The sequence below is a fragment of the Hyperoodon ampullatus genome (genome assembly GCF_949752795.1).
Source record: "Hyperoodon ampullatus genome assembly, chromosome: 12".
Classification (NCBI taxonomy): Eukaryota; Metazoa; Chordata; class Mammalia; order Artiodactyla; family Ziphiidae; genus Hyperoodon; species Hyperoodon ampullatus.
The window spans coordinates 86,014,637-86,041,480 of record NC_136925.1 but is presented as its reverse complement, the minus strand read 5'-3'; the positions used below and the strand labels follow the sequence as shown (position 1 = coordinate 86,041,480).

At 36.4% G+C, this 26,844-nt stretch overlaps 1 protein-coding gene across 1 annotated transcript in view; it reads left to right on the top strand.

The window, feature by feature from the left end:
- PDE10A (phosphodiesterase 10A) overlaps positions 1-26,844 on the top strand; it is a gene marked incomplete at both ends in the record, with an annotated part of 588,101 nt that overhangs the window by 498,223 nt on the left and 63,034 nt on the right. The window contains 8 exons of the mRNA XM_079716917.1: positions 3,047-3,187; positions 5,190-5,345; positions 6,703-6,753; positions 7,569-7,627; positions 9,573-9,624; positions 17,363-17,505; positions 19,933-20,025; positions 21,376-21,562. Coding sequence (XP_079573043.1) covers positions 3,047-3,187; positions 5,190-5,345; positions 6,703-6,753; positions 7,569-7,627; positions 9,573-9,624; positions 17,363-17,505; positions 19,933-20,025; positions 21,376-21,562 — 882 coding nt within the window. The remainder of the gene's footprint in view (positions 1-3,046; positions 3,188-5,189; positions 5,346-6,702; positions 6,754-7,568; positions 7,628-9,572; positions 9,625-17,362; positions 17,506-19,932; positions 20,026-21,375; positions 21,563-26,844) is intronic.

Here is a 26,844-nt window from a genome sequence, read left to right as displayed (position 1 = left end):
CACCAATGAAAAATGCGAAATATGTCTTATAAATTATGATTATTTTGAAATATGAAGAACCCAAGCAAGACTCGCCTTGCCAGATCACAACATGTACTATAAACTTACGGTAATTAAAATAGTGTGCTAGGCAAATAAACCAAGTGGTACAGAATTGAGTGTTCAGAAGCAGACCCAAGTGTACTTGGGGATTTAGTATATGATGAAAGTGTCCGTTCAGCCAGTGGGAAAAAGAAGACTATTCGATACACAACTATCTGTTCGATTATTTCTGTGGAGTAAATAAAGGTATATTTAATAAACTTTTCTCCATTCCTGAATACATGTAAAATTTAGCCTCTAATTTGGAGGTTCGTTATCGACGTTGTCTTTTTGCAGTAATAGCTGCCCATCAGCCTGTTCCACTACAAAGATCATACAGCATATGCTATTGCAGAACACACAATTCAAACCAGTGATTGATCTTTAATCAGAAATGAAGGTCATGGACGGAGCTGTTGCACAGGTGAATCATACGGAGTTAAAAAAAATGCCAACAAAAAGAGTAGGAAACTACTAAGTGCACAGAGGAGAGAAATTGAAGCTGTAAAAACATCAAAAAACAGGTGTCTGTCTAGGTTGGTCCTCATTTTCCCTTCCTAACTGAGCTTTTGGCCTTCATATGACAACTTATTCAAAATTTTGTTAGCACTTGCCCTCTGCTCTCATTTGTAAGCATTTCTATTTGGTAAGTATGAACAAAAATCATAAGCTAATTAGTAAAACAAGTATAAAGTTCTCACTGTAAAGAATTATTTACTGTTTTGATAATTATTTTCCACAAGGAGTTTTCCACATTCAATCAAGTAATTGAAAGATTTCTAAATCATTTATTTTCAGCAAATCTAGTATGTAAAATAGCTTTCCATATACCCAAGATGCAGTATTTGCTTGTCTGTTTCTTATGCATCATATAGAAAGCCTACACAGAGGTAATAAATGTTTTATATTAAATAAATGACCTAATAACCTAGGAATGTGTATGTGTAAACTATTTTGTCATATTGAATTATGAAGCTAAATGAAGATATTATTATGAAGATATTATGAAGATACTATTAAATCCAGCCTTAAAGAGCATATAGCAAAGTCATCCAAAAGAGATATCTGTTGTATATCTTCAAACAACAAACAAATAAAGTCAACAACTATTTTTTAAAAAGTCCAAAGCTTCTGTTGGGAGCTTGCTTTAGAGTTTACTTTCTATCACTGTCATGGGAAGTTCTTTAAGACTTATCTAAATAATTCAGGTCAATTTAAGTTCATTTCCTGCAGTTCTGACTCTGATTGAGCAAAGAAACATTACTCAGCATCCTTCTTACGATTAACTTTCTCATAGTTTGGAAAAATCATTGTCAATTCTGACTTTAATTCAGGCTAAATATACCATGTCCTTTAACATTTTTTTCTTGCAATCATCTCTCTTCCTGTTCTTGGATAATTTCGCTACTCTTCTCTCAATCTTAAGAAGGGGTGACACACTGAATTGTATTGCCACATAGATACTAAATCTAATGAAAGTCTTACTTCGTTTATGTCATATGTATATTGGTGCATTATAGTAACTATAAAAACAGTGACTTATTTCTAGCCTCTTTAAAAATAAAGTGCATTTGTCATTTATCATCTTATGTGTAGTTGAATTGTAAAAATCTTTTAAAGTGTGTAACTTGTATTTAAACATTTTAAGCTTAATCCTTTTTAAAAGAAGCATTCAAAAAACATTTTTCACAGGCATAATAGCAAATTACTGCTTAAACACAATCCTAACTAGTGTAGATATATTAGTGAATAAAAATATTTTGAACTTAACTTGTAATCTTTAGATAATGATGACTTACTTAAAGCTGATGGGGTGAGAGCCAAAGCTCTTTTCCTCCTCTCTGCTCCCAGTGATTGAAATAGCTCAAGTTTATAGGGTTCACTCTCTTGTGATTGTAAGATTTTACTTGAAGAAAGGGCTCTTCGACATTACAAAGCTTGAAAACCACGTTATCTAAAAAGTAATAACCACATCCAACTCATTGTCTTCACTTAGACCTAGCTTGGTGCTAGCAAGCATTAATAGGAACATCTTTAGCTTCAGAGGATTGCCTAATATTCACTGCTTCAAAAGGGCATCATCCTTAAGTCACAGCACTCCAATTTAAGATAAAAGTATAGTGTTGGGAGAATTTACCAGAACTTTAATATTTTTCAAATTGAGTAGATAATCATAATACAGTTATGTCAAAATATTGCTCCCCATGCCCAGACGACTTGTTTGGATGAGCAATTCTTATTTAGTAGAAATTTATTTTAAAATATGATTTGGTTTAGTCAAAATAACTGATCATATTTTAAAAAACATTTCGTTTAAAATAGTTTCAAATGTTACCCTCCCACCTAGTCTTTTGAGACAGAAAAATACACCCAGCTTTGTCCTTTCTTTTTTTTTTTTTTTTTTCCTCATGTGTGTGTGCAGAGAAGAGCAAAGATTTTACCAAGCGTATTCTGAATCTGTAATTTTATGGGCAGGTCAGTTTCAGGAATGGAGTGGTTGAGTATTAAAAATAGAAATAATGTTCTGAAAAAGATTTTTAATGAAAATGAAAAAATATAACCAAATCACGTTGACCTGTAGTTACAGAGCCATGTGGCAAGTCTGTAGGGTGGTGGGGTGCAATGTGTCTGTTTCTTGTGTGATAGTTTCTTGAGCCCAAGGACAGCTTACATTTTTTTTTCATTTTATTATTTTCTGTGGATAAAAATCGGAGGCTATTTTAAGAGATTTTCTGCACCTAGACATTTGTGTGAGTCCTGTATCTAGCTTGTGTGTTGTGTGCGTAGGACATATGAAAGAGAATTTCACCTCAGACGCTCAGTTTGGTCGTGCAAAGCACCTTTCCTCATCTTATGTCTCTACATTTCCTTGGCTCACAGATTTCTCGCCATTGTTAAGTAAACTTTTCATCCTGTGCCAAAGACTTTCCTAAGTCTATAAAACATATTCCTTTTTTCTTCCTAGAGCCTTTGTGTGTTTACCCCACCTGGAATCAAGGAAGGAAAACCCAGGCTCATCCCTGCTGGGCCCATCGCCCAGGGCACCACCACCTCTGCCTATGTGGCCAAGTCCAGAAAAACGTTGCTAGTAGAAGACATCCTTGGGGTAAGTGGCTTTTTACTCTTTGTGCCCTTCGTAACCTGAAGTATTTAATTAAGAAAGATAACATATACTCTTGTTGTTATAATTTAAGCCGTTTTATAACAGCTTTAAAGCAAGATACAGATCAATAAATGCATTTGTATGTAAACTAATTCTTTGTACTCCAAGAATTATATCTTATGTACCCCTAAGATGTAGATTTGAGTAGTTGTTCTTTCAACATTTGCCAGTATAGTTAAGCATAAAAATATATACTCATAGTCATATAGACTAGATGATTACTGTTTTATGTTTCATATCCTAGCAGGATATATATGAATGGGTCAGCTATTGCTGTGTGACAAACTACCCCAGATTTTAGTGGGGTCATACAGCCACCACTCACTGTCTCTGGATTGGGCCATTTTGCTGATCTGGGCTATCTCTGACTTGGCTTGCTTATGTGTCTGAGATCAACTGGCCGTCACTTAGGAGCTGGCCAGTCTTAGGTGGCCTTTGTTCTCTGTGTGTGTCTCACCACCCCCTCCAGTAAGGCTAGCCTCATGTTCTTATGATGGTGGCAGGTGTCAGAGAGAAGAAGTGGACACATGCAAGTGACTTTTCAAGCCTCTGCTTACATCAAATTCACTGCCCTCAGGTTAGCCAAGCAAATCTCATGGGAGGTCCAGACTGAATGTAGGAGGGTCTGACCAAGGCCATGGGTACAGAGAACAGGACAAAACAGAGCCCTCAGAGCAGTCTGCCACAGTGCATGTGCACATGGTGATGAAATGTCACTGCATGAGCTCAGACTTTGAAACTGACAAGCATACAAACAAGTATATAGGTGTCATGAATTTGCTCTGAAAAAGTACTAAATTGGAGTCACAAAATCTAGATATTAATTTTGTTTTTGCCACTAGTTATCTGTATAGCCTTGAACAAATCAGGTTACTAGTTACTTTATCAAAAATAAGAAAAGAAATAGTGCTAAAAATAAATGTTTCACAGTATAATGTATATAGACAACAATACTGTATTATAATCATCAAACTTGCTAAGAGACTAGACCTTAATTATTCTCACCACAAAAAAGAAAAGATAATTATGTGGCTTGATAGAGGTATTAACAATGCTACAGTGGCAACCATATTACAATATATAAACGTATCAACATGTTGTATACCTTAAACTTCCACAATGTTATATGCCAAATATATTTCATTTCTAAGAAGTAAATGTAACAAGTAGATACTGTATAAGTTGTCATTTGAAAATGTTCTATTTTATGTATACGCAAGCTTTCAAAATATCTGTAAATTACAAAGTATAGATTTATACCAGTCTATTCATGAAAAGCTTCCTGTAGACCACAGAAATTGAATAAATAGAATTGATGTTTTGATATTAATTCATTTGAGTTTCTTATGTTCCTTTGGGTGATTTTTCTAAGCTAGAAAATTAAGTCAAAGAACCGATTCATTTCTTATGATAGGTAATTGGTAATTATTGGATGATTTGAATATCTAATATGGGCCTTTGAGGTTCAGTTACAATTACTTTCATTAACATATGCTTTTGTGTTATTCTAACCTTAAAAAAAGAAGAGAAAAAATTTTATACATGTAATTTCCTTCCTATGGCATTTACATTTGGAGTAATTTTCACTTGTGACGTTATACCTGTAAATCCGTTAGTTCTGGCACATACCAGGTGAGGAATAAATAAATGTTAACCATCATAATTACTTTTATTATTGCATGAAGTTATGTATATTCATTCACTAATTAAATTCTACTGTACAATGATAAAGAAACATTAAATCCATATTTGGGTATAAGTTCCACGTTGCTAAAGATAAGCATTTTCTTAAGCAATGTTTATAGTGGCCATGATCATTTGGTTTTCCTTTGAAAAGGACTACTTATTACTGATGACAAGTATAAGGAATTTTCTGATAGAATCATAACTTGATGATTCCATTACTTTCACTGAATTTATATCTTTTACCCTTCTATTTTTTTAGGATGAACGATTTCCAAGAGGTACCGGACTGGAATCAGGGACGCGTATCCAGTCTGTTCTTTGTTTGCCAATTGTCACGGCGATCGGTGATTTGATCGGCATCCTTGAGCTGTACCGGCACTGGGGCAAAGAAGCCTTCTGTCTGAGTCATCAGGAGGTGAGGCCTGGACACTGCCTGTGAGGACTTTTAGTTGTACCTAGTTCATTGAAGGTGCTTATTAATATTGTTCAGTTAATAAATGATGAATATTTAATGAGTGAATATTTAAAACCATAATTTGCTTAATAATATTTTGATACTAATACTAACGATTTTTTAAAACTTTTTTTTTTTGTTTTGCAGTTGTTTAGAGAGGAAACTCAATATAGCGATATAGAAATTTATAGTAAGTTATTTTAGTAAGGATCCATTTTAACACTAAAAATAAAATACCATACTGCGAATCAAATGAAGCAGTAGGATGGCTTTGGAGAGTTTTCACATTCTAGTTGACCCCTTAAAAATGTCCTCTTCCTAGAGTATGTCCTGAATAGAAGTTCCAGCATCAAATCCATTTGGGAAACAATAACTTCCGTTCACTGTTCCCTGAACCGGAACGGCTCAGTCCTACTAAAACCAAACAGTACATGATCTATCTGTCAGACGTGGTGTTCGCCCAGGTCCCTCCGTGGCCTGCACCGTGTGCACTTACCAAGATGACCCGTCTTCTGCTGCTCCAGCCCGCTCCCTGCCTGCAGCCACGCTGGGCCCTCTCCTGCGCACAGCCTGCACCTCTGTTCTCCCTCCCCTTGCGCTGCGCTTGTCCTGTACCCAGCCCCAGCTGCCTCCTTCAGGAATGTGCTCTAAGGTCACCCTCTCTGATCAGCCTTCGCTGAACACCGCACACAGACGTGAGCGGCTCCTGTCCCTCTGTCTTGCATCTTTTCCGCCGTAGCCGCGTCACCAGCCAGTATAACGTGCGCTTCGCTTTATTTTCTTTCTTGCCCTTCTCTCTGCCCGCAGCAGCTGTGAGCTGTTCTGTTGTTGATGCTGTATCTCCAGCATCTAGAACAGCGCCTTGTACCTAGTAGGCACCCAATAAATATTTGTTAGATGGATGAAAAATCAAAGAAATAGAATAGCTAGAAGTTTGAGCACTTGTCAGTGAAGTCTGGGAAATACTTCCTCATTTTAAAGTGGCATTAGAGGCCTTTTTAATAGTATTTTGGTTGAAACCGAAAAATAATTATTTTATGTTAAAATCATTGGATGACAGTTCTCTTAATCAATTTATCTTCCTTTTTAACCCAAAGTAGGAGGAACAAGAGAGCATTAACCTCAATAACAAAGAAGTGGGAAATATAAAAGAGAAACTTTATACATATTTGACTATTCACATTTGGCAAAATATTCAAAAATGCAATGATCTTACAAAATTCTTCATATATGTTTATGCTAGAGTCCTTTGCTGGGATGTCTGCATGTGACTGATAAAAACTTGCTTCATACTCTTTTTTTTTTTTTTTTTTTTTAGGTTGCAACAGCAAATCTTGCCTGGGCTTCAGTAGCCATACATCAGGTTCAGGTGTGTCTTTGGGATGTTTTCACAGGGGCTTCCTAGGAGAAAAGGGTGTTTGGCGTGCAGCATTGGGGAACGGAATGGAGGTTAACAAGTAACCCAGTGCTTTGTGTTTGGATATTAGGTATTTTGTTGTTTCTAAAATGCTTGATCTATTCGCTTATATTTACTTACTCCCTGCCTTAAATATTTTCCAATTAATTATTTTTATATATTTACATATAATGTTAAATTATTTATGTTCCCTATCATGGTTTTTGTTTTCCACTGAAAGCCCAAGAATGACCTCCTCCTGGCAGTAACACTGATATTTTTATAACTCCATTTCCTAAATTAAAACATCCACTAAACTAAGTGTTATATGAAAACATTAATCTTAAACATTAATTGTTATTTAAGATACCCGATTATTCTCTTAAAAATGTGATGTAATTTAAAAGATCACAAACTGCATGGAGTTTTCCCGAGAACTAGACTTTTAAGTTCAGGAACATGGCAGCAATAGAATTCTATTTTGTTTCTTCCACTTCTTCTTGTTTTGCTCCTTTAAGTCTATTTCAGCAAACTCAGGTTGATGAGGAACTGTCTGATAGGAAGAAAATGTATATATATTTTAGGATAATGGTATGAGAAGCAAGGGCTTCCTGGACCTGACAGTATTGAATGTAGGTAGGATATGCACCCAAGTACAATTTTAAAAACATCGAAGTAGTGATTGTGTTATGCCTTTTTAAATAAATAAGGTAAATAGTATTCTGGAATTTTTATTCTTAAATAAGCAGAACTCCCTTAAAATTAATAGCCATTATTTTGTATGGCAGGTATGCAGAGGTCTTGCCAAACAGACTGAATTGAATGACTTTCTACTCGACGTATCAAAGTAAGTGTTCATTTCTAGGGATGTGGTAGCTCTTATTGATCAACAGTTTAGATTAAGTGCAGGCTCTGACAGTGATGGATTACTGTCTAGTGCAGTCAGTAACAGAAGACCAATCTTTATTAGGCAAGTGGTCTGGTAACCATGGTCGGTCGTATTTTGGATCATAGAGTTACATTCTCATCCACGTTCACTTTACAAGTGAAGGATCGCAGATGTATAAGTGATGATCTTAATTTGCAAGTTGGTATATATTTTCTAAACAGACTCACTAGAAGATAGAGACTATCTAGAGAGATGCACTAAGTATTGATATTTCTATTTTCATAGGAGAAAACTGACAGCAGTAGAAGGAGAGGAAATGTCTTAGTTTATTATTTTCCAAAATGTCCTCTCTGGCCTTTTCAACAAATGTCAGTACATTAAAACAGACTCTTAATATTATCATTTTAATTATCCCATGTATAGTAGCTCAGATATCATTCTCCAGAAAATGCTCCATTTCCCTGAAGTTTGACCTAGAAAAACTCCCTTGGGCTGGCAGTGGAAGCAATTACAGATATTTATTAAATTTCAGGTTCATATTGGGTTTGCTTGCTACTTGGAAGATCTCGTATCTATCTGACCCATCTGCTTAATTGTTGAAATCTAAAACGCCCCAGGACATGGTAACTTCAGGTCCCATCCTCTGACAAGTTAGCTCAAGGTGTGATGTACCTGTGCCTCCAAGGCCTCCAACACAACTCTGACTGTTCTCGCTCACGTCATCCTGGCACACTTCATAACTAACTCATCACCAAGTCTTGTAATCCTCATCACTAATGATTCTGACGTTGCTGCTTTGTGCTTTGGAATATAAAATTAGAGAGGGATGGGACGGAGGGAGTGCTCTTTTGATCCCCTAGGCCAGTTGTCTTCTTTGAGATGGAATTAAACAGTATCTCTGGGACACATGATATTACGACTTCAGAAACACCTAGGAAGGGAAGCTGTGTACGTTCTCGTACTAATGTATTTGAATACTTTGTAGGTCTCCCAGAGTCCGATTAAAACCCTCATGTGACACCTTAAATCTGTTCCCCAGTGGGAAACCCATTTACTTCACCCTGTTCCTTGCAGGATATTCCTCAATGGATGGTGTAACTAAGCATATTAGTAGCTTCAAGCCGGATGATTTCTCTTCTAAAAAAAAAGGCATTGTTTATTGCTATAAGTTATCTTAATCCTGAATACATTATTAAATTCTCACAAAACTAAACTGAAAACAGTACCTTGCCAATCGAGTCTATGTTAAGAGTATTTCTTTATATATTCCCTATAACACATGCCTGTTGATTCATCTGTTTCTCTGGTCTACATTTTAATGTATGTACCATATGCCTCCAAAATATTTACTTGCAGTTCAAAATGATGCATATATATTTTACTTGTGTAAAGTTGTCAGGTCCTTGTCATTATTTGTATTCTGATATCTCTTCTCAAATGAATTGCTTTGCTTTCTTAGTACAGTTAAACTACATTTTAACTTTTGAGCTTTTCCAGTGATAGTTTACATTTTTAGCATATTAATGAGATTTAGCAAATTTAAATATTTTTATTTTAGATCAAAGTTATTTATGAGGTATTAAGTTTGATGAAACCAATTTTATTTCTTCATAGTTTTAGTTAAATGCCTCAAACTTTCTCTCTACCTTGAATACTTACTGATAAAATAATTACTTAATGCAGCCTCCGGAATTAGAGTCCTTATACTAAAGTCAATGATAAACTTTCATTTCTCTCTTTAAAATAATATTATTGGTTGCTTCCACAAAAGGACAAAAATCAGACAACATATACCTTTAGGTTTTTTATTTAAATGTAGACAAAATTGAGAAATGTATTCAAAGTTTAACATGTTCTTTGTTCTAATAACATTACTTAAAGGTTTTATCTTCCTTTTTTTCAGAACGTATTTTGATAACATAGTTGCAATAGATTCTCTGCTTGAACACATAATGGTAGGTTGCCTTCTGTTTGGAAAATGATTTGATTTAATCCTTAGATTCATGTCCTAATATGTGGTGGGACATTTTAATGTATGAGACATACACGCTGTTTTAAATATGATGAAAGGGTGGTGCTTAGTGATCTGGAGGCGTCGCCTTGATTTATTTGTCACTTCTGTTAATTTTGGAGGGGTTTTGAATAGTGTTTTGAAAAACACCTCAGAGTTTTTGATTATTTAGTGGAGAGCTAATTTGGAAAAACATTTAGTTTCTTTTTATGATTTCTTCAGAATACCTTTTGCATATAGGTTATATTAGGAATTTCCAGTGGATTCTTCCTGATCTTGAGGTTCATTCTACTTAGTTTTAGTCTTAATTATTTCTCTCTTCTAGAAGATTCACAGGCAACTGTGGTTGAAAGCCATATGAAATAGAATTTTTTTCTGCCACATGTAGTGTTGCTGCTTTAGTGCTCTGGAGAGACTCCACTGAGGAAGTGGCTTCCAGTAGTCGAAGTGTTGTGCATGTGTACCCCATGGGTGCTAGTCTGGCTTGCTTGGTGCTGTTCATGCCCTGTTGTCTATTTTGATAAATATTTTTTCTCCTTCCCATTTTCCTGGTCTTTCTCAAAATATAGTAATCCTGTGCAACAAGGGTTTTTTCATCTCCATGTTTCTGATGTGCACTGATCAATTTCTCTTTGATACCATGGCAGGGCCAGGTATGGAGTGTGATATGCTCAGTGTCTTGTAGAAACAGACAGTTTACTGAGGGTAATATTAGGGGTTATTACTTTTACACATTCCTTCTGTAATTAATTACATTGATGCTTTTACAGTTGACCCTTGAACTGCATGGGTTTGAATGGGTCCACTTATGCATGGACTTTTGTCAGTACTAAATACTATAGTACTACACGATCTGCAGTTGTGGAATTTGCAGATGTGGAACCATGGATACGGAGGAACTGCGTATGTGTAGGGTGATGTAAGTTATACAGGACTGTGTAAGAGGGTCGGTGCCCCAACCCCTGCCATGTTCAATGTTCAGCTGTATTTGGACAAAAAAAGAGAATAATTGATTGCACAGTAAAAAAAAGTAACTCTTTGGTTATGACACAATTTAAGGAATTTGTGAAGCAATGAAAAGAATTAAGAAGAATATGAAAATATGTAGATATAATATGGATCAACACAGAGCTTGTACAAGGAGTACAAGAAACACTATCGACCAGTTTTTGTATTATTAATATTATACTTTAAGAAACAGTTTTATTGAGATATAATTCCTTTATGATACAATTAATCCCTTTAAAGTGTTTAAATCGGTGGTTTTTAGTATATTCACGGACATTTGAAACCATCACCAGTCAATTTTAGGACATTTTCATTACTTTGGAAGGAAACTTCATACCATTTTAGCTATCACCTCTTTATCACCACATTTTGACTAATGCAAATCATGCTCTTTTGAACATTTGGGTACAATTTTCGGTTCTAATACCTGTTTTCAGTTGTTTTAGGTAAGAGTGGACTGGCTAGGTCATATGGTTACTCTATGGCTAACTTTTTGAGGAACAGCCAAACTGTTTCCATGGCACTTGTATCATTTTACATTCCTACCAGCACACTGGTTCCAATTTCTCCACGTTCTCACTAGCACTGGTTATTATCTTATTTTTTGAGTATTGCCATCATAGTAGATGTGAAGGGCTATCTCAATGCGTTTTTTTTTTTTTTTTTTTTTTTTTGCGGTACGCGGGCCTCTCACTGTTGTGGCCTCTCCCGTTGCGGAGCACAGGCTTCGGACCCACAGGCTCAGCAGCCATGGCTCACGGGCCCAGCCGCTCCGCGGCATGTGGGATCTTCCCGGACCGGGGCACGAACCCTTGTCCCCTGCATCGGCAGGCGGACTCTCAACCACTGCGCCACCAGGGAAGCCCCTCAATGCGGTTTTGACTAGCATTTCCCTGTTGATTAATGATGTTGAACATCTTGTCATGTGATGAAAGATTCAGATTCATTGGCTGCTTTTTACTTTAATTTTTAGTGTTATGTGCTAAGATTTCATCATGTATTATAGATAACACTCCCTTATGTGATGTGTGATTGGTAGATATTTTCTCCCATCTGTGTATTATCTTTTCACTTTCTTGATAGTATCTTTTGAAGCACAAAAGGTTTTAATTTTATTAAGGTCTAATTTATCTTTTGTTTTCTTTTGTTGCTCATGCTTGTGGTGTCATATCTAAGGATCCATTACCAAATCAGATATTATGAAAATTTACTCCAATATTTTCTTCTAAGAGTTTTATAGCTTTAGCTTTTACATTTAAGGTTTTGACTTATGTTAGTTAATTTTTGTTTATCGGGTAAGGGTCCAACTTCATTTTTTTGCATGTAGCTATCCAGTTTTACCAGTACCATTTGTTGAAAAGACTATTATTTCCCCTTTAAATGTGGTCTTGTTAGAATCACGTGAGCATAGACACATGGGTTTCTTTTTAGGGTCTCAGTTCTATTCAGTTGATCTATATGTCTAGCTTAATGACAGTACCACTATGTATTGATTACTGTTGCTTTATAAAAAGTTTAGACATCAGGAAGTGTGAGTCCTACAAATTTGTTCTCCACGTTCAATTTTTTTTTGGCTGTTTTGGGTCCCTTGCAATTCCACATAAATTTTAGAAACCAACTTGTCAATTTCTACAAATAATTCAGATGGGATTCTGGCAAGGATTTTGTTGACTCTGTAGATCAATTTGGGGAATATTGCGATCTTAATAATATTAAGACTTCCAGTACATCAACATGAGATGTTTTCCATTTATTTAGCTCTTCTTAATTTTTTTCAACACTGTTCTGTAATTTTCAGAGTACAAGTATTGCTCTTATTTTGGTAAAGTTATTCCTAGGTATTTTATCTTTTAGTGCTATTAGAAATGAAATTGTGTTTTTAATTTTATTTTCACATTTTTCATTGAAAATATATAGAAATAAAATTGGTTTTTATATTTTGATCCTGTATCCTGCAACCTTGATGAAGTCATTACTTCCAATAGTTTCCTAGTGGATTATTCAGGGTTTTCTATATGCGAGATCATGTCATCCATAATTAGTTGTAGTCTTAGTTCCTCCTTTCTAATCTGTATACCTTTTTTTTTCTCCCTTGCATAATTGTTCTGGCTAGATCCTCCAGTACAATATTGAATTAGGGGATGGTGAGTGTGGACATCCTTGTCTTGTTCCTGATCTTAGAGGAGAAGCATCCATTCTCCAATCTTTCACCATTAAGTAGATGGATTAGTTGTGGACTGTTGATAGGTGGCCTTGATCAGGGTGAGGAAGTTCCCTTGTATTCCTAGATTTTTGAGTGTTGTAAATATTAATTGGACGTTGGATTTTGTCAACATCCATTTTCTCTGCATTTATTAAGATGATCATGTGTTTTAAAATTTTTAGTCTATTGCATTCCTGTGATGTATCCCTCTTCCTCATGGAGTATGATTTATATTGGAACTACCTTAATTTAATAAAATCTTAAGTAGAGTTGATATCTTTAGCATATGTAGTCTTCTTATACAAAAACACTGTCTTATTTTCAATTAAAAATCTCTCTCAATTGAATGTGTTGACTTTGATTTCCCATATTTGCTAAGTTGTTTTTTTCAGTTTACAGTCTTGGATTTTTAAGAAAGAAAATCGTTTATAATCATATAATGAGAACAGTGGTTCTACTTTTCCAATACTTACACTATTTCTTTTTTGTTTTTTAATGTGTTTGCTAGAACCTAAGAACACTGTTGAAAGAAACCAGTGAGAGTGGATATAGTTTTCCTAATGTGCATACTGTTCCTCAGTGGGGGTGATATTGACATTTTAGGGAGAACCGCTCCTCCTTACACAGTACTGGCCTGAGCGTTGCAGGTGTTCAGCATCTTTAACCTCTGAGAACTAAATGCCAAGAGCGACTCATCACCAGCTGGTCCACCACAAATAGAAATGCCTTCACCGTTTTCACATTCTCCGTGGAGAGGTGGTTCATCGGCTAGTTGAAAATTAATGAATGACACTTGCCAATTAATTTTTATAAATTTATAGGCACTTTAAATATTCTTCTGATCTGTACTTAAATTCCCTTCCTCATCTGTAATTCAATTAATGAATATTTTCTCCCACCCTCCCTCTCTCTCTCTCAAATCAGACTTGCCTTGAGCTTGTTTGTTCATTTGGACTGTGGTGTAAGCCAGAAGACGTCAACTACCTAACTCAGATTAGTTTGAGAGAATAAAATGAGGGATTTCTTGGTTCTTATCACTGAAAACCTTGAAATTTCAGACTTCTATAATTGCCGACCTGGGGCCTCAAATTATGTTTTCAGGAATATGTCATTTTCTGTCTGTCCAGCTAACGTATGTGTGGTCCATGATAAAACACAGCATAATTTTACTTCTTCCTTTTTTTGCATTTTAATCATATATTTTGGGGACACAACCAGATATTTTAAGCCTTTTTTTAAATTAGCTTTTTTATATTATACCTGTAACTCCTTACATATCATTTCCTAGTGAATTTTACAGCTTCATTATAGTTTTAGTGGTTTCTTTGCTCATCACCTTTTCTTGTACCCCAAGTCTTCCCATGCTTTCTTGAATTTATCTATTTGTTTATTTTTGCTCAAGTTCATCTGTGTGCTTGAGAAATGTCTTTATTTTGCCTTATGACTTATGGCTGAATGCTAGTTTGACTTGGCAAAGAAGTTTAGGTTTAAAATAAGTTTTCCTCAGAAATTTGAAGATATATTTCCACTGAATTTTAAATCCTCTGTTGCTGTCAAAAATTATCTTCTGCTTGTAAGTAAACCTGTGTGCGTGTGCATGTGTACATGTGTGTATGTGTCTGTGTGTGTGTGAGAGAGAATGTGTGTAGGAATGGGGATGGCTTTTAGAATGACCTACTGAGGCTTGGAGTTCATAAATATTACCAAAATATGCCTAGAATTTCTTTATTAACTCTTTTCCAGTATGTGAGTGTCATTTCAAACTGAAAGTTTAATATTCGGGGAGAATGAAAAAGTAAACATGTGTTTAGAGTCACTCATCTTAAAACAGAAGTCTTTCTTGTTGCATGTAATTGTTTTCAGTTGATTTTCTTGACTTTTCAACATACTCAGTAACATTGTCACCTAACAGTAAAACTTTTGTCTCTTCAAATATGTATACTCATGCTTTTTTTACCTAATTGTGTGTTAATAATTATGATAACATGTCTTTGTCTTGTTCATAACTTTACTGTCTTAACCTTAATTGGTTAATTCTGATATTTTATCATTTTGTATGATGAAGACTGATATTTTCACATATTATCAGTATGTGTATGCATACCGATATATACACATGTACATATATATTTTTTCTTCTATTCCCATTTCACTAAAATTTTATCATGAATAATTACTGAATTTCATTACATATATTTTTTGACAGCCATAAAGAAAATCATATGATTCTTCTCCTTTGTTTTATTGCTTTATGAACTATAACAATAGACTCTACAATACTGGACAGTTACGAATAGAGTGTAATTTTAAAATATTGAAATTAAAAAAAATTTATTCCTGTTTGACTTGCTAATATGTGTATTTATAATTTTTCTTCTGTTTCCAAGGTAAATTGGTCTGTGATTTTCTTTTTTATAGTATCTTTGTCAATTTTTAGTATCAGTGACATAGCAGGGCTTGTAAAAATAACTGGAGAGGTTTTGTTCTGTCTGAACTTACAATTTAAATTAGTTGGGACTTTATTCGTGAAGACTCTTAAGTAATTCGTATTTGAAATCATTTGGGCCTGCTGCCTTTTATGGGAATAAATTATTTTTACAGTATTTCAATTGTCTTTATAATTCTGGTTCCATTCAGATTTTTCAACTCCTTCTAAATTCATTTCCTTTTCCTAGAAAATTGTCCATTTCATCCAGATTTTTATAACTGTTGACATAAATATGTGCCCAAGTATCAAGCAGCCAGCGTGACCACTAAGGATGCAGATGTCGCTGTAGATAATTTATTATGACTTAATAATTCAAGATCGCGTGAGTGTGCAGAATAGATGGGTGATGGTTCTGGGATCGCCAGCAGTGACACCCATAGCTCCCTTCCCACCTTCACGTTGTTCCTCCTCCTCAAGTATTTATTGAGAGCTCTTCTATGTTCTAACCTAAGGGCTGGCAAATTCTTTTTAAGGGCCAGTAGTAAAGTTTTATGCTTCGTGGGCCGTACTGTGTTGCAACTACTCAACGCTGCTGTTGTAGTAACTGTGAACCATGCATAAAAGAATGCGCGTGGCTCCGTCCCAGTGAAACTTTATTTACAAACACAAGCAATGGGGTGGGTTTAAATGGCTTGTGGACTTTAGCCGTCCTCTGCTCTAGGCCTGGTTCTGGGCGTTTGGGATACCGTGGGGGAAAGGAAGCAGTTTCCACTGCCGAGGGCCTCATCAGTCGGCTTGTGGCCGCGACAGGTCGCCTGGAAATTCTGACACTCAGAATGCCCAGTACTTGGTCCACGGCATATAAGGCACAGCCAGTGTTTGCTGAGTGAATGAGTACAGATTATAATAGCAGGAAAGACAAAGCTACAATATGAGAATGAACCAGGGTACCTAACTGCCTCTGATTTCTTTTTATTTAATCTATAAGGTATTTTTACATGAGATTATATGTTTTCCTCTGGCCACAAGGTGGCCTATGTCCCTTTTGCACAGACTTTGTGATGGCTCTTTTTCTCTGAGAAGTAATTCTTTTTCTCTGAGCAATAATTTCATGTCTATCATCTTGAAGTTGCCAGAATTCTGAATATGGATAAATACATTTTTTTGTGACATAACTGTAATCCCAGCCCACAGGGGACAGTGAGAAATGTTAGGCATTAAAGACATACTTGTTGAAGGGAATTGATGAACAAATGCATGACAATATGAATCCACAATTTTCCATTCAGAAATGGTAAGGCATGTTTGATATAAGAGCATAGGCCGTGGAAACAGCTAGTATGAGTTCAAATACCAGATCCGTTTACTAGCCACGTGAGAGTGGACAAGTTACCTCTCTGTGCCTCAGTTTTTCTAATGTGTAAAAAGGAGGTTGAGTTTCCCCTGAATTAATGTTGTTATTGTGAGGATTAAGTGAATTAATGCACATAAGTCTATAGAAACTATCTGGCACATAGTAGACACTTACTAATTGTTACACATTATTATTAGTGCAGCAAATAAAATGCAACTAATGTAAATATGAACACTGTGTGTCTTATTGGACACACATTTCATATTTTTTACAACTGGTATGTTGTAAACATCAGCCAGTCAGAATGGTTGCTGGCCTGAGAGCCGACAGAGGCTCAGACTAGGGCATCAGGGAGCCCTGAGAAGCTCTGGAAAAGTAGCCAGGGTGGCAGACAGGCTCTCAGGGAGAAAGGCCAGTAGCTGCTTTCCAGCCCACCCAGGAGTGTTATAATATTCCAACATCTGCCACCACAGCGTGGATGGAGAGCAGCTGCTAGTGTCAGCACCTTGACAGTGACAGAGAGTATTACTTTTTGTATTTATATGCCTATGTTTATTTAACTATAATGCTAATTTGCTACCCCGTTAAAGTATAGACTAGCTGAAATTAATATTTACTTCTGATAAAGTTTACCTGTAAACTCTGTGAATCTCTCATTGGCTTACTCTTGTTTTCTCGTTTCCCTTTAGATATATGCAAAAAACCTGGTGAATGCCGATCGTTGTGCACTTTTCCAGGTAGACCAGAAGAACAAGGAGTTATATTCAGACCTTTTTGATATCGGAGAGGAGAAGGAAGGAAAACCTGTCTTCAAGAAGACCAAAGAAATAAGGTACAGCTGGAAGTAGCGTGCCGGGTGCTGTGCTGGCGGCTGTGCAGGTGCTCTGTTACCCACTTGTCTGTGCCTATTCACAGGTGTGCTGACAGTACTTGTCATACTGTGATATCATTCCCACCAGGACCCGCCTCCTGAAGGTAGTGCTTCTGGGAATGACCTTGCAGTGCCAGCGAAACCGCGCCTAGGAAGCTTTAGCGTCACTCCTGGAAATGCCGTCTTCCGGAGGCGGTCCTTTTGGAAATCATGTTGGAAAAACTTACTAGTGCTGCCAGGTAGGTAAAGGTGCCACCCCACCTGGAGTCTGCAAGGTTTCCTGTGTCTAGGAGCAGGTGTACTTATACAATCCGGACCCCACCCTTCCCAGCTTATAGCGCTGTCTCAGAGTCCAGACCATAGTGGACATTGGCCTGGTATACTCGGTAACTTTGGCACATTATTCTATACCCAACAGTTGGCTTAATCGATCACAAAGAACACTTTTGTTGCACCTTGAAACCACAGCCTTCTTCGTTCTTTAAGTGGCAGCTGTTGTCACTTAGGCGAACAGAATGGAGTTTGGCTGGTAGAGGTGTGGTGGCTCAGCCCTATGACAGTCTGGGCACCTACAAGGGGTACTGTCACAGAACTGCTAAGAATCAAGCATAACTTTCAGAAATTGTATTTTTTTAGATATTTGCATTTCTTTTGCTTTATATTGATATATATTGTTTAACTACTTTTCTGCATAGTACTCTAAAGTACCTTGGTAGTTACAACTTTCTAGTAAAATGCTGTTCCTTATTAATAAGAATTGCTATTCACTTGGGCCATCTGTTATACAAGGAAACATGGAATGTGGTCTGCAGTGGGCCTCACTACTGCCCACCCCTGGGTGCTTCCCATTCTATCATCCTGGGGTAATAGAACCTATATTCCATACCCACATAACTCTGACTTACAGGCACCATTTAGGTTTTTTAAAAAGTTGTTTTAGTTTTTGTTTGTTTATTTAGAGCTCAGTAGGTCAGTCTGGATGTAGTCATTTAGGTCAAGTCATTTCTCTTGCTGAAGGTTTGAGTGTTCTCTAACAGTGCTGGCATCGATCTCATTTTGAAGATGTTAACTTGGGAGCCTGTATTTACAAGTGTGGGGAAAACAGTGAGGGGGATATGGTTGGCTGTAGCTCTCTCAGCTGACCGAGCGATGCCAGCCATTTATGTGAGGACTGGCTCCTCAGTTATGGCTTCCACTGACTGGAGATAGCAAACCACACCGAGCTACTCCTAGAGCATGGAAATAAGCATAAACCATGAAGTGGATTCTGATGCTCTGCTCAAGGCACTCTAATTTGTTGTGGTCATGTTGCTCAAAGCACAAGAAAACCGGGGTGAAAACAACCTCGCATTTTATGCAGTGCAAGGTTGGGTTCACTTTTTGGTGTTTTAAGAAAGTTAGTTCTCTTTGGTGTCAATTCTCTTTTGAATTTTCCTTAGGGAAATCCTTAGGGTGGAGCTTTATTTCAATAATGATTATGTTCTATAATGCTGAAAATGTAATATTATGGAAGTAATTTTTGAGCTATTGAAATATGTAGATATTGTGATTGTAATCATCTTAACTAAATTTTGAATGAATCCATGTTTGATTATAATATTGTAATGAGAAAACTATAAATATAAGAATATGTTTTAACATCTTTATTGGAGTATAATTGCTTTACAGTGTTGTTTTAGAATATATTTATGTATAAAAATGCTGATATTAGATATCAAAACATATTTAAGTGTAGTGAGATAATGCCTGTATTTTGGCTGTTTTTAAATTTAACAAATTAGAGGAGTAAAAATACTACAAGTTGTAAATTGTGTTATTTTGGTATAGTACTTGTATTGCAAATGCCTTAAAATTCAAGTCTTGTATCTCAAAGATCACAGATAACCTGTGGTTTTGGTTATATGTGTGGTGGAACATACCCTGGCATTGACCTGCATTCTTGTTTTTATTGTGTCACTAATATTTTAAGAGTGTTGGCAAGTTATCAAACCCATATGGGTCTCAGTTCACAGTGAGAATTAATTAAGAAAAATTTATATTGAAGCATCTTGTAAATTATAAGGTATTTTGCAAATATAAAAGATTATTATTGGTCAGTGCAGGAGAATGCTAGTTAATTTTTCAATTTCAGCTTGTGATTCAGTATAAGTTAATACATCATGAATTATATCTTAAAACAGGGTTCTCAAGTGGTTACTATGCAGTGGTTTTATGCTTTACCTTTATGTATTTTATAATAATACGATTTAGAGTTTGTAAATGTAAAACTAATACAAGCATTTAAAGTAAAACGATCTGTTTCATTCAATATTTGGTGGTACTGAAATGTCTCAAATTATTTTACATCTGTATTTTAATTAGCATGTTCCTCTTTTTTTATATGTGCAGATTTTCAATCGAGAAAGGAATTGCTGGTCAAGTAGCAAGAACAGGGGAAGTCCTGAACATTCCAGATGCCTATGCTGACCCACGCTTTAACAGGTAAGAAGGAGTTTGTGTCCTCCGTCGGTTTCTCCTTTCCGGTCCCGCTTGGCCAAGCCTCTGAGGTAGAGCCCTAGCTCTTCGTGTCCCAACTCAATTTTTTTTTTCCCACTTGGTGCTGTTATACTGTCTTTGAACCAGCTTATTATCAGTAGTCAGTGTGTTCAGGTATTTATCAATATAAAATGATGGATTCTAAACCATTAATCATCTCCAGCTGCAGGGGTTTGAAATGTTATAAAAATAACTAAAAAGCAAGAGTTTAAATTTATAAAGTTACTTTTCTTCATTATAGGGTCAGCATTTTGTCCTGAGCATATTCTTTATCAAACAATACCTTCAAAGGCTGTAATACGTAGTGATAAAAGTACTTGTTTTGAATCCTGGTTCTGTCCTTTATTGGCTCTAGAATGACCTGGAGTAAGTTACTTAATCTGGAGCCTCAGCTGTTTTCTCATCTTTAAAATGGGCACAGTAATACCTATTTTGTAGGGTTTTTTTTTTTTAAGGTTAAGACTTTAAGATTTTTAAAATATTCATAAAAGGTCTGGCAACTTTATATGACACAAAGTAGGAACTCAATAAGTTGCAGCCTTTATTGGCTGTTATTGAAGTGGATATTAGGATTGCTTATAAAGATTTTTTATTTTGTTCTGAGTGTCTTTGGAGAACTAGAAACCAGTTTATATAATTCAATCTTAATAAATGTCTCAGAATTGCAATCCCACGGTTGACGCTCTGACCACTGACAGTAATGGCTCACATGTCCTGGCCGCAGTGCTCTGTGCATTCAGACACTGGGCTTCCTTCAAGAGACAGTTAAATACCATAGGGCAACAGGAGGCTTTTCAGGCGTCTGATTGATTAATGTCAGATATCCATGACTCGCATATGAACACAGCTGTATCCTCGTAATAGATTTTATCAATACGTGAAGAGTATGCTGAAAATCTCAGGTTTTTTTCTTAAAGGAATAAACTTGCTATTAAAGTACTTAAATATTGAAAATATTTACATATCCTTATAGAAAGCCTTTATATAAAAATGTATGGATCAACTATTAAGAACCTGAAAAGGCAAGCGACAGATTGTGAGAAAATATTTGCAAAATATATACGACTGTTCTGAAAAACTCTCTTGAAAACGGAACAAGTTCATTAAAATATTTTTGAGAAGGTTTTAATAAAACACTTGCAGATGTCACGTTGTCTTTGAATTTAGACGCTAACAATTCCATTACAGCTAATTGTAAGAGAAGCAAAACTGAGTTGAGATTTACGATAGAACGTGTGGTTTATTTTCTTCTGCCTGTTCTTTCTTTTGTCGTCTTGCTTCTTGACTCTTGTGCAGAGAGGTGGACCTGTACACAGGCTACACGACCCGGAACATCCTGTGCATGCCCATCGTGAGTCGGGGCAGCGTGATCGGCGTGGTGCAGATGGTGAACAAAATCAGCGGCAGTGCCTTCTCTAAGACGGACGAAAACAACTTCAAAATGTTTGCTGTCTTTTGTGCTTTAGCCTTACACTGTGCCAATGTAAGTAATACTTTTTAAACACCTTTCTTACTACTCAATATTAAATTTTATAACCTTTTAAATAAAGGTTGTTTTTTTTTCCCCCACTTCTTTTAGAAACCCCAAACAGCGATTCCTGGTTGTGCATGTTTTAGGAAATACCTTAAAATGCCTTGGAAGAAAAAGAATCTCCTAATTTTTACATTCATTTCAGTGTGTGAATTTGTTAAAAAGAAAAATGAAGTTAACCTAAGGGTAAAACGTTCGAATGTAAGGTTTACATTTCCTGATAATCTACTGATGTGCATGAGAGGGTTATCCAAACCCTTAGCGTTTGTCACTTGTACCGCACTTGAGACTCTTGTACACAAAAAGAGAGTAATGACTCATGTCTTAACACCAGCCAGGCAAGTTTCCTTTGTGAGGAAAAGTGAGGCAGCCACTCAGCACGTTTGTCAGATGCCTTGTAGATGTCAACTCATTTAATCCTCACAACAGCCCAGCCCTGTTTACTGAATAACAAGATGAGGTTCCATTTATTTTATGAAGTCTCACTTTAAAACAGTTGAACGTATCATCTTTCTTTTACATTTTTATATTTTGAATGAATTAAACATTTAGTATTCTATAAACTCTAGTAATCCTCTAATGACATCACTGGAATTTTGAAGTTAAAGAAACTTTTAGTAACCTTTTATAAAGCCAAATCAACATAAATGGGAATTATCACCTTAGTAGTTTAGAGAAACTGTCTTTTTGGAAATAGGATGGAATTCCATAGGAGCAAGCATATAACTAATGGAAACAGTTAAAAGAGAAACAAAAATGGCAAAAAAAAAAAATACTCTGGTGACTAGGGATAACTGTTTACAATGAGATTAGTGCTGTTTAGTAAGAGCACCCGTCCCCTGTCTGCATCACCTGGGCCCTCTCATGGGGATATTTATTGTTACTCAGCCCATCAGAAATAAACTAGTGCAGTTGTCAGATACTTCTTACTTCAAACATTTTCTGTACCTATGTATTTCCTCATAAGTAAAAATATTGACAGTATACTTTTTTTTTTTTTTCTGCACCACTCAACTTATGGGATGTTAGTTTCCTGACCAGGGATTGAACCCGGGCCCTTGGCACTGAATACGTGGAATCCTAACCACTGGACCACCAGGGAATTCCCTACATTTGTTTTGTTTAGTTTAAAAGTTTCAGAGAATGTAATTTCCAGTATATTCTAAATACTGATTTTCATCATTTTTAAATGTATTTGATGGACTCTATGTATTAGAACAACTTGACATTGATTATAGTCCACTTAAAAAACACAATGATTAGCTCTTCTGACTGAAAAATTGAGCATCATCCTTTTCTCTCTTTGAACATGTGTTTCTATTATGCCACAAAAGTTTATTCTAATATATTTTATGCTTTATTTTGTTAATTACCCTAGGATAATAGTCTAAAACAAACATGTATAAGAAGGATTACAAATTAATTTTGACCTATAGTATTATGTCATTATTACTCTATATGTGATCAAAGCAACCATGTTATTAAATTTTGATAATTATCAAAAATGAAAAGTACACATCATTGGAAAATGTTGTTTCTTAATGAGATGGCTGTGGCTTAGAACAAAAATAGTTAATGTACCCATTCTTAAATTTTACCTATCATTAGAATGAAACTAGGCTTGCCATAAATTTTTTACACTTTTTATTTTGAAATAATCTCAGACAGAAAGCAAAGTTGCAAAAATAATACAAAGGATTCCCTTATACCTTTACCCATGCTCCCCCAAATGTTAATATATTAAATGTTAATATATTAGCATTTTTGCTTTGATATTCTTTCTTTCTCCTTCTCTCTCTTTCATTCATAAGTATCATTTTTTCTGATACATTTGAGAGTATGTTTCAGACAATGTGTCTCATAACCCCTAAATGCTTCAGTTTGTATTTTTTACAAGCAAGGACATCTTCTTTTTCTACTGCATAATTAAAAATAAAGAAATTCACCTAGGGCTTCCCTGGTGGCGCAGTGGTTGAGAGTCCGCCTGCTGATGCAGGGGACACGGGTTCGTGCCCCGGTCTGGGAAGATCCCACATGCCGCGGAGCGGCTGGGCCCGTGAGCCATGGCCAGAGCCTGCATGTCCGGAGCCTGTGCTCTGCAACGGGAGAGGCCACAACAGTGAGAGGCCCGCGTACAGCAAAAAAAAAAAAAAAAAAAAAAAAAAAAAAAAAAAAAAAGAAATTCACCTCGGTATTGTATTAGTTTGTTAGGACCGCCATAACAAATACCACGGACTGGGTGGCTCAAAGGACAGAACATTATTTGTCCACAGTTCAGGCGACTGGAAGTTAAAGGCGAGGGTGCTTGCACGTTTGGTTTCTTCGGAGACCTCTCTCCATGGCTTATGGATGCCTTCCTCATCCTTGTGTCTTCAGGTGGTCTTTTCTCTGTGCAAGTCTCTGTTCCACTCTCCTCTTCTTACAAGAACACAAGCCATGTTGGGTTAGGGCCCACCCTAGCAACCTCATTTTACCTTAATCACTGCTTTAAAGTCCCCATCTCCAAGCACAGTCACATCTAAGGTACTGGGGAGTAGGGTTGCAGCATATGAATCTGGGGGGACACAATTCAGCCCCTAACAGGTATTGTACTGTTGTCTAATCTGCAGACCCCCTTAATCTCCTTTAATCGGGAACCCTTCCTTACTCGGTCTTTCATGAGCTGGGCGTTTTTGAAGTGTATGGGCTGGTGTTTTGCAGATTGTTTCTTCTTGGGGTTTTGTCTGGCATTTCCTCATGACTGCATCAAGGTTATCATTTAACAGGACTATCACAGATGCTGTGTTCTCGTGGCACCCATTGAGGGAAGGCTCGTGGCCCATTGCTGGTGATGTTGGCCTTTACCACTCTGTTCCGGAGGCATCTGCCTGGTTTCTCCACTGGAACGTCCTTGCCCCTCTTTTCACTATTTTAGAGGAGAGTTTCCACATAAGCCTCGATATCCTTTGTGCTCTCTCTCTCTCTTTGCCTATCGATACCTCCGTGTGACGCCACGGAATTCCTTGCAGCCATTTCATTTCCATCTTTGGAACTTTGTTCTCTGACGTTGAGAAATGTGTCCCCCACTACTCAGCGTCAGTTTTATTTGTACTTGTCACTTTTATTTTTAGGGAAGCCATAAGAATTGTGTTCATTTGGGGTAGATGGGGACAAGAAGTTTTATTATGGCAATTACTCTTAATCTGAGCGCCACCTGAGCTAAGAGGCCGAAAAGTACTGACAATTCTATCATCAAAAATTATTTTTAATGACTTATCAGCTGAAAATTTATTTAGGTCCACCTTCAGTGTCTTATGAAAGCTTTAGAAACCACTTTTAGACCTTATTAACACCAATATTTTAAATTTTAAATTATCTCTTTGCTTTAAGAGGTTTTTGTATTAGTGCAATTTGAGAAAGGGGTGATTTGAAATGGGATGTGGGAAAAGGTCATTTTTAAGTAAATGTACGTGTGAAAGTTGAGCCGGTGGAAATTGATCCTCTTATAATCTATCCATGTCTTCATGTATCCCTTGAAGAATTACTATGTACTTCCCAGAATATATAAATGTCAGTTTCAGTACTATGGAATTGATTCAGCTGTGCCGTGAGATGAGCTAGCCCAGTGGGTTCAAAGTTCTTCTGAACACTGATTGTTGCATCATGAAACCTGGACTCAGTCATGATTAAATGATTATACCAAGCTGAATACCAAACTGAATCAAGAAAAATAACACTCCTTCTGAAAAGTCATGAATAAGTTAACAGGCATTCTATTTTTACGTTGATTATTTAGGGTAAAGTTAGTGGAGTTCGTTTGTAGTGAAACACTTGTAATTTTTATAAACACTTTGAAACTCACCAAAATTATTTCTGTTCTCCAACAATGACAGGTAGTGTATGTGCCATGGCTGTAGTAAGTCATCGCCCGCTGGCAGGCTCCGGATGTAAAACTCTCCCAGGTTGAGCAGACCCAGGGCTGGTTGCCTTGAAGGTGCATGTTGAAATCCAAGTAATGCAGCTTCAGCTCTCTGTGGAGTTAATTACCAGTTTTTTTAACTGCAATATTTCTTCTCTTCATGGAAACTTTAAAAAATTATATAGTTTTTGACAGTTTCTCCAACTCAAAAAGACTAACAGCCTCTGATGCTGCAGCTTCAGGGTACCTCCTCTTCCCTTCCCTGGCCTTCCAGTCTGGGGTTATTTCTGTTCCAATTCAGAAAAAAGACCAATTTACATACCTTCTTTAAAGTAATACTTGCTTTGTTGAAGCAAGCATCCTTCTAAAGCAAAAAGAAAAAGCAAACAACTCCCAATTTATGTCAGTTTCAATAAGCCAGCAGTTGGTTTCTTTACAAGAGAGTTTCTCAGCACTTTCTTCAGCTGAGGATGTCAGATCATAGACCTCTAGGGTAAAGACCAAGACCTGGATTCCAGTCCTCACTCGGGCGCTTACGTGATGTTTCTTTGAGCAAGTCTGCTTCGCAGTTTTGAACATTTTTTCCCCAAGCATCTTATGAAGATTCGTTAAAAACAAAAACTTGTATTAGCATTGTCCCAAGCAATTAATCATATCCATGGCTCCCTGCTTTACCTCAATGCTCTACTTGTTTCTAGAGAGTATACATGAATATTTGTTTAGATCGCAAATATGAAGAAGTGTTGTGTAGTGTGAAGTGCCTTGTAATCGCTGGCTACTAAGTCAGATTAAACAGGTTGGTCCTGGGAAATTCAAAATATTTCTGCTCCCGAACAGATTATTATATCCTTAACAGAAGCATTTTACCACATGTAAAAGGCTTCTAATACTGAATGTGATAATGTAAGAGCATCTCTTATTGTTCAGCTCAGTGGTCTTGTTTGAGTGAAAGTCCTGTCCGGGAGGCATATGTCTTTATTCTTCTTTAGTTCATCTGTAGATCTCTTAGGTTACACCCCTTTTATTGGATTAAAGGGGCACGTCTCTGACTGATAACATCTCCATTTTATTTTTGACAGATAATTGATAGCACTGTCAATGGAACGGTAACCCTTTAAAAAGAGTGAAAGAGATTTTTAAAACTAAAAGAGCCAATTAATTTACTCATACATGTGATTTTAAAGAAATAATTTGATATGATGCAAAAAGCTAACAGTATAGTAAATACCTGTTATATCTTTTGCCTAGAAAAAAGGAGTCCTTTAAAAGCAGATTAGCTGTGTACATTTTGAATCGAGAGACATTTAACATTAAAGGAAGGTGGAAAAAATCATTA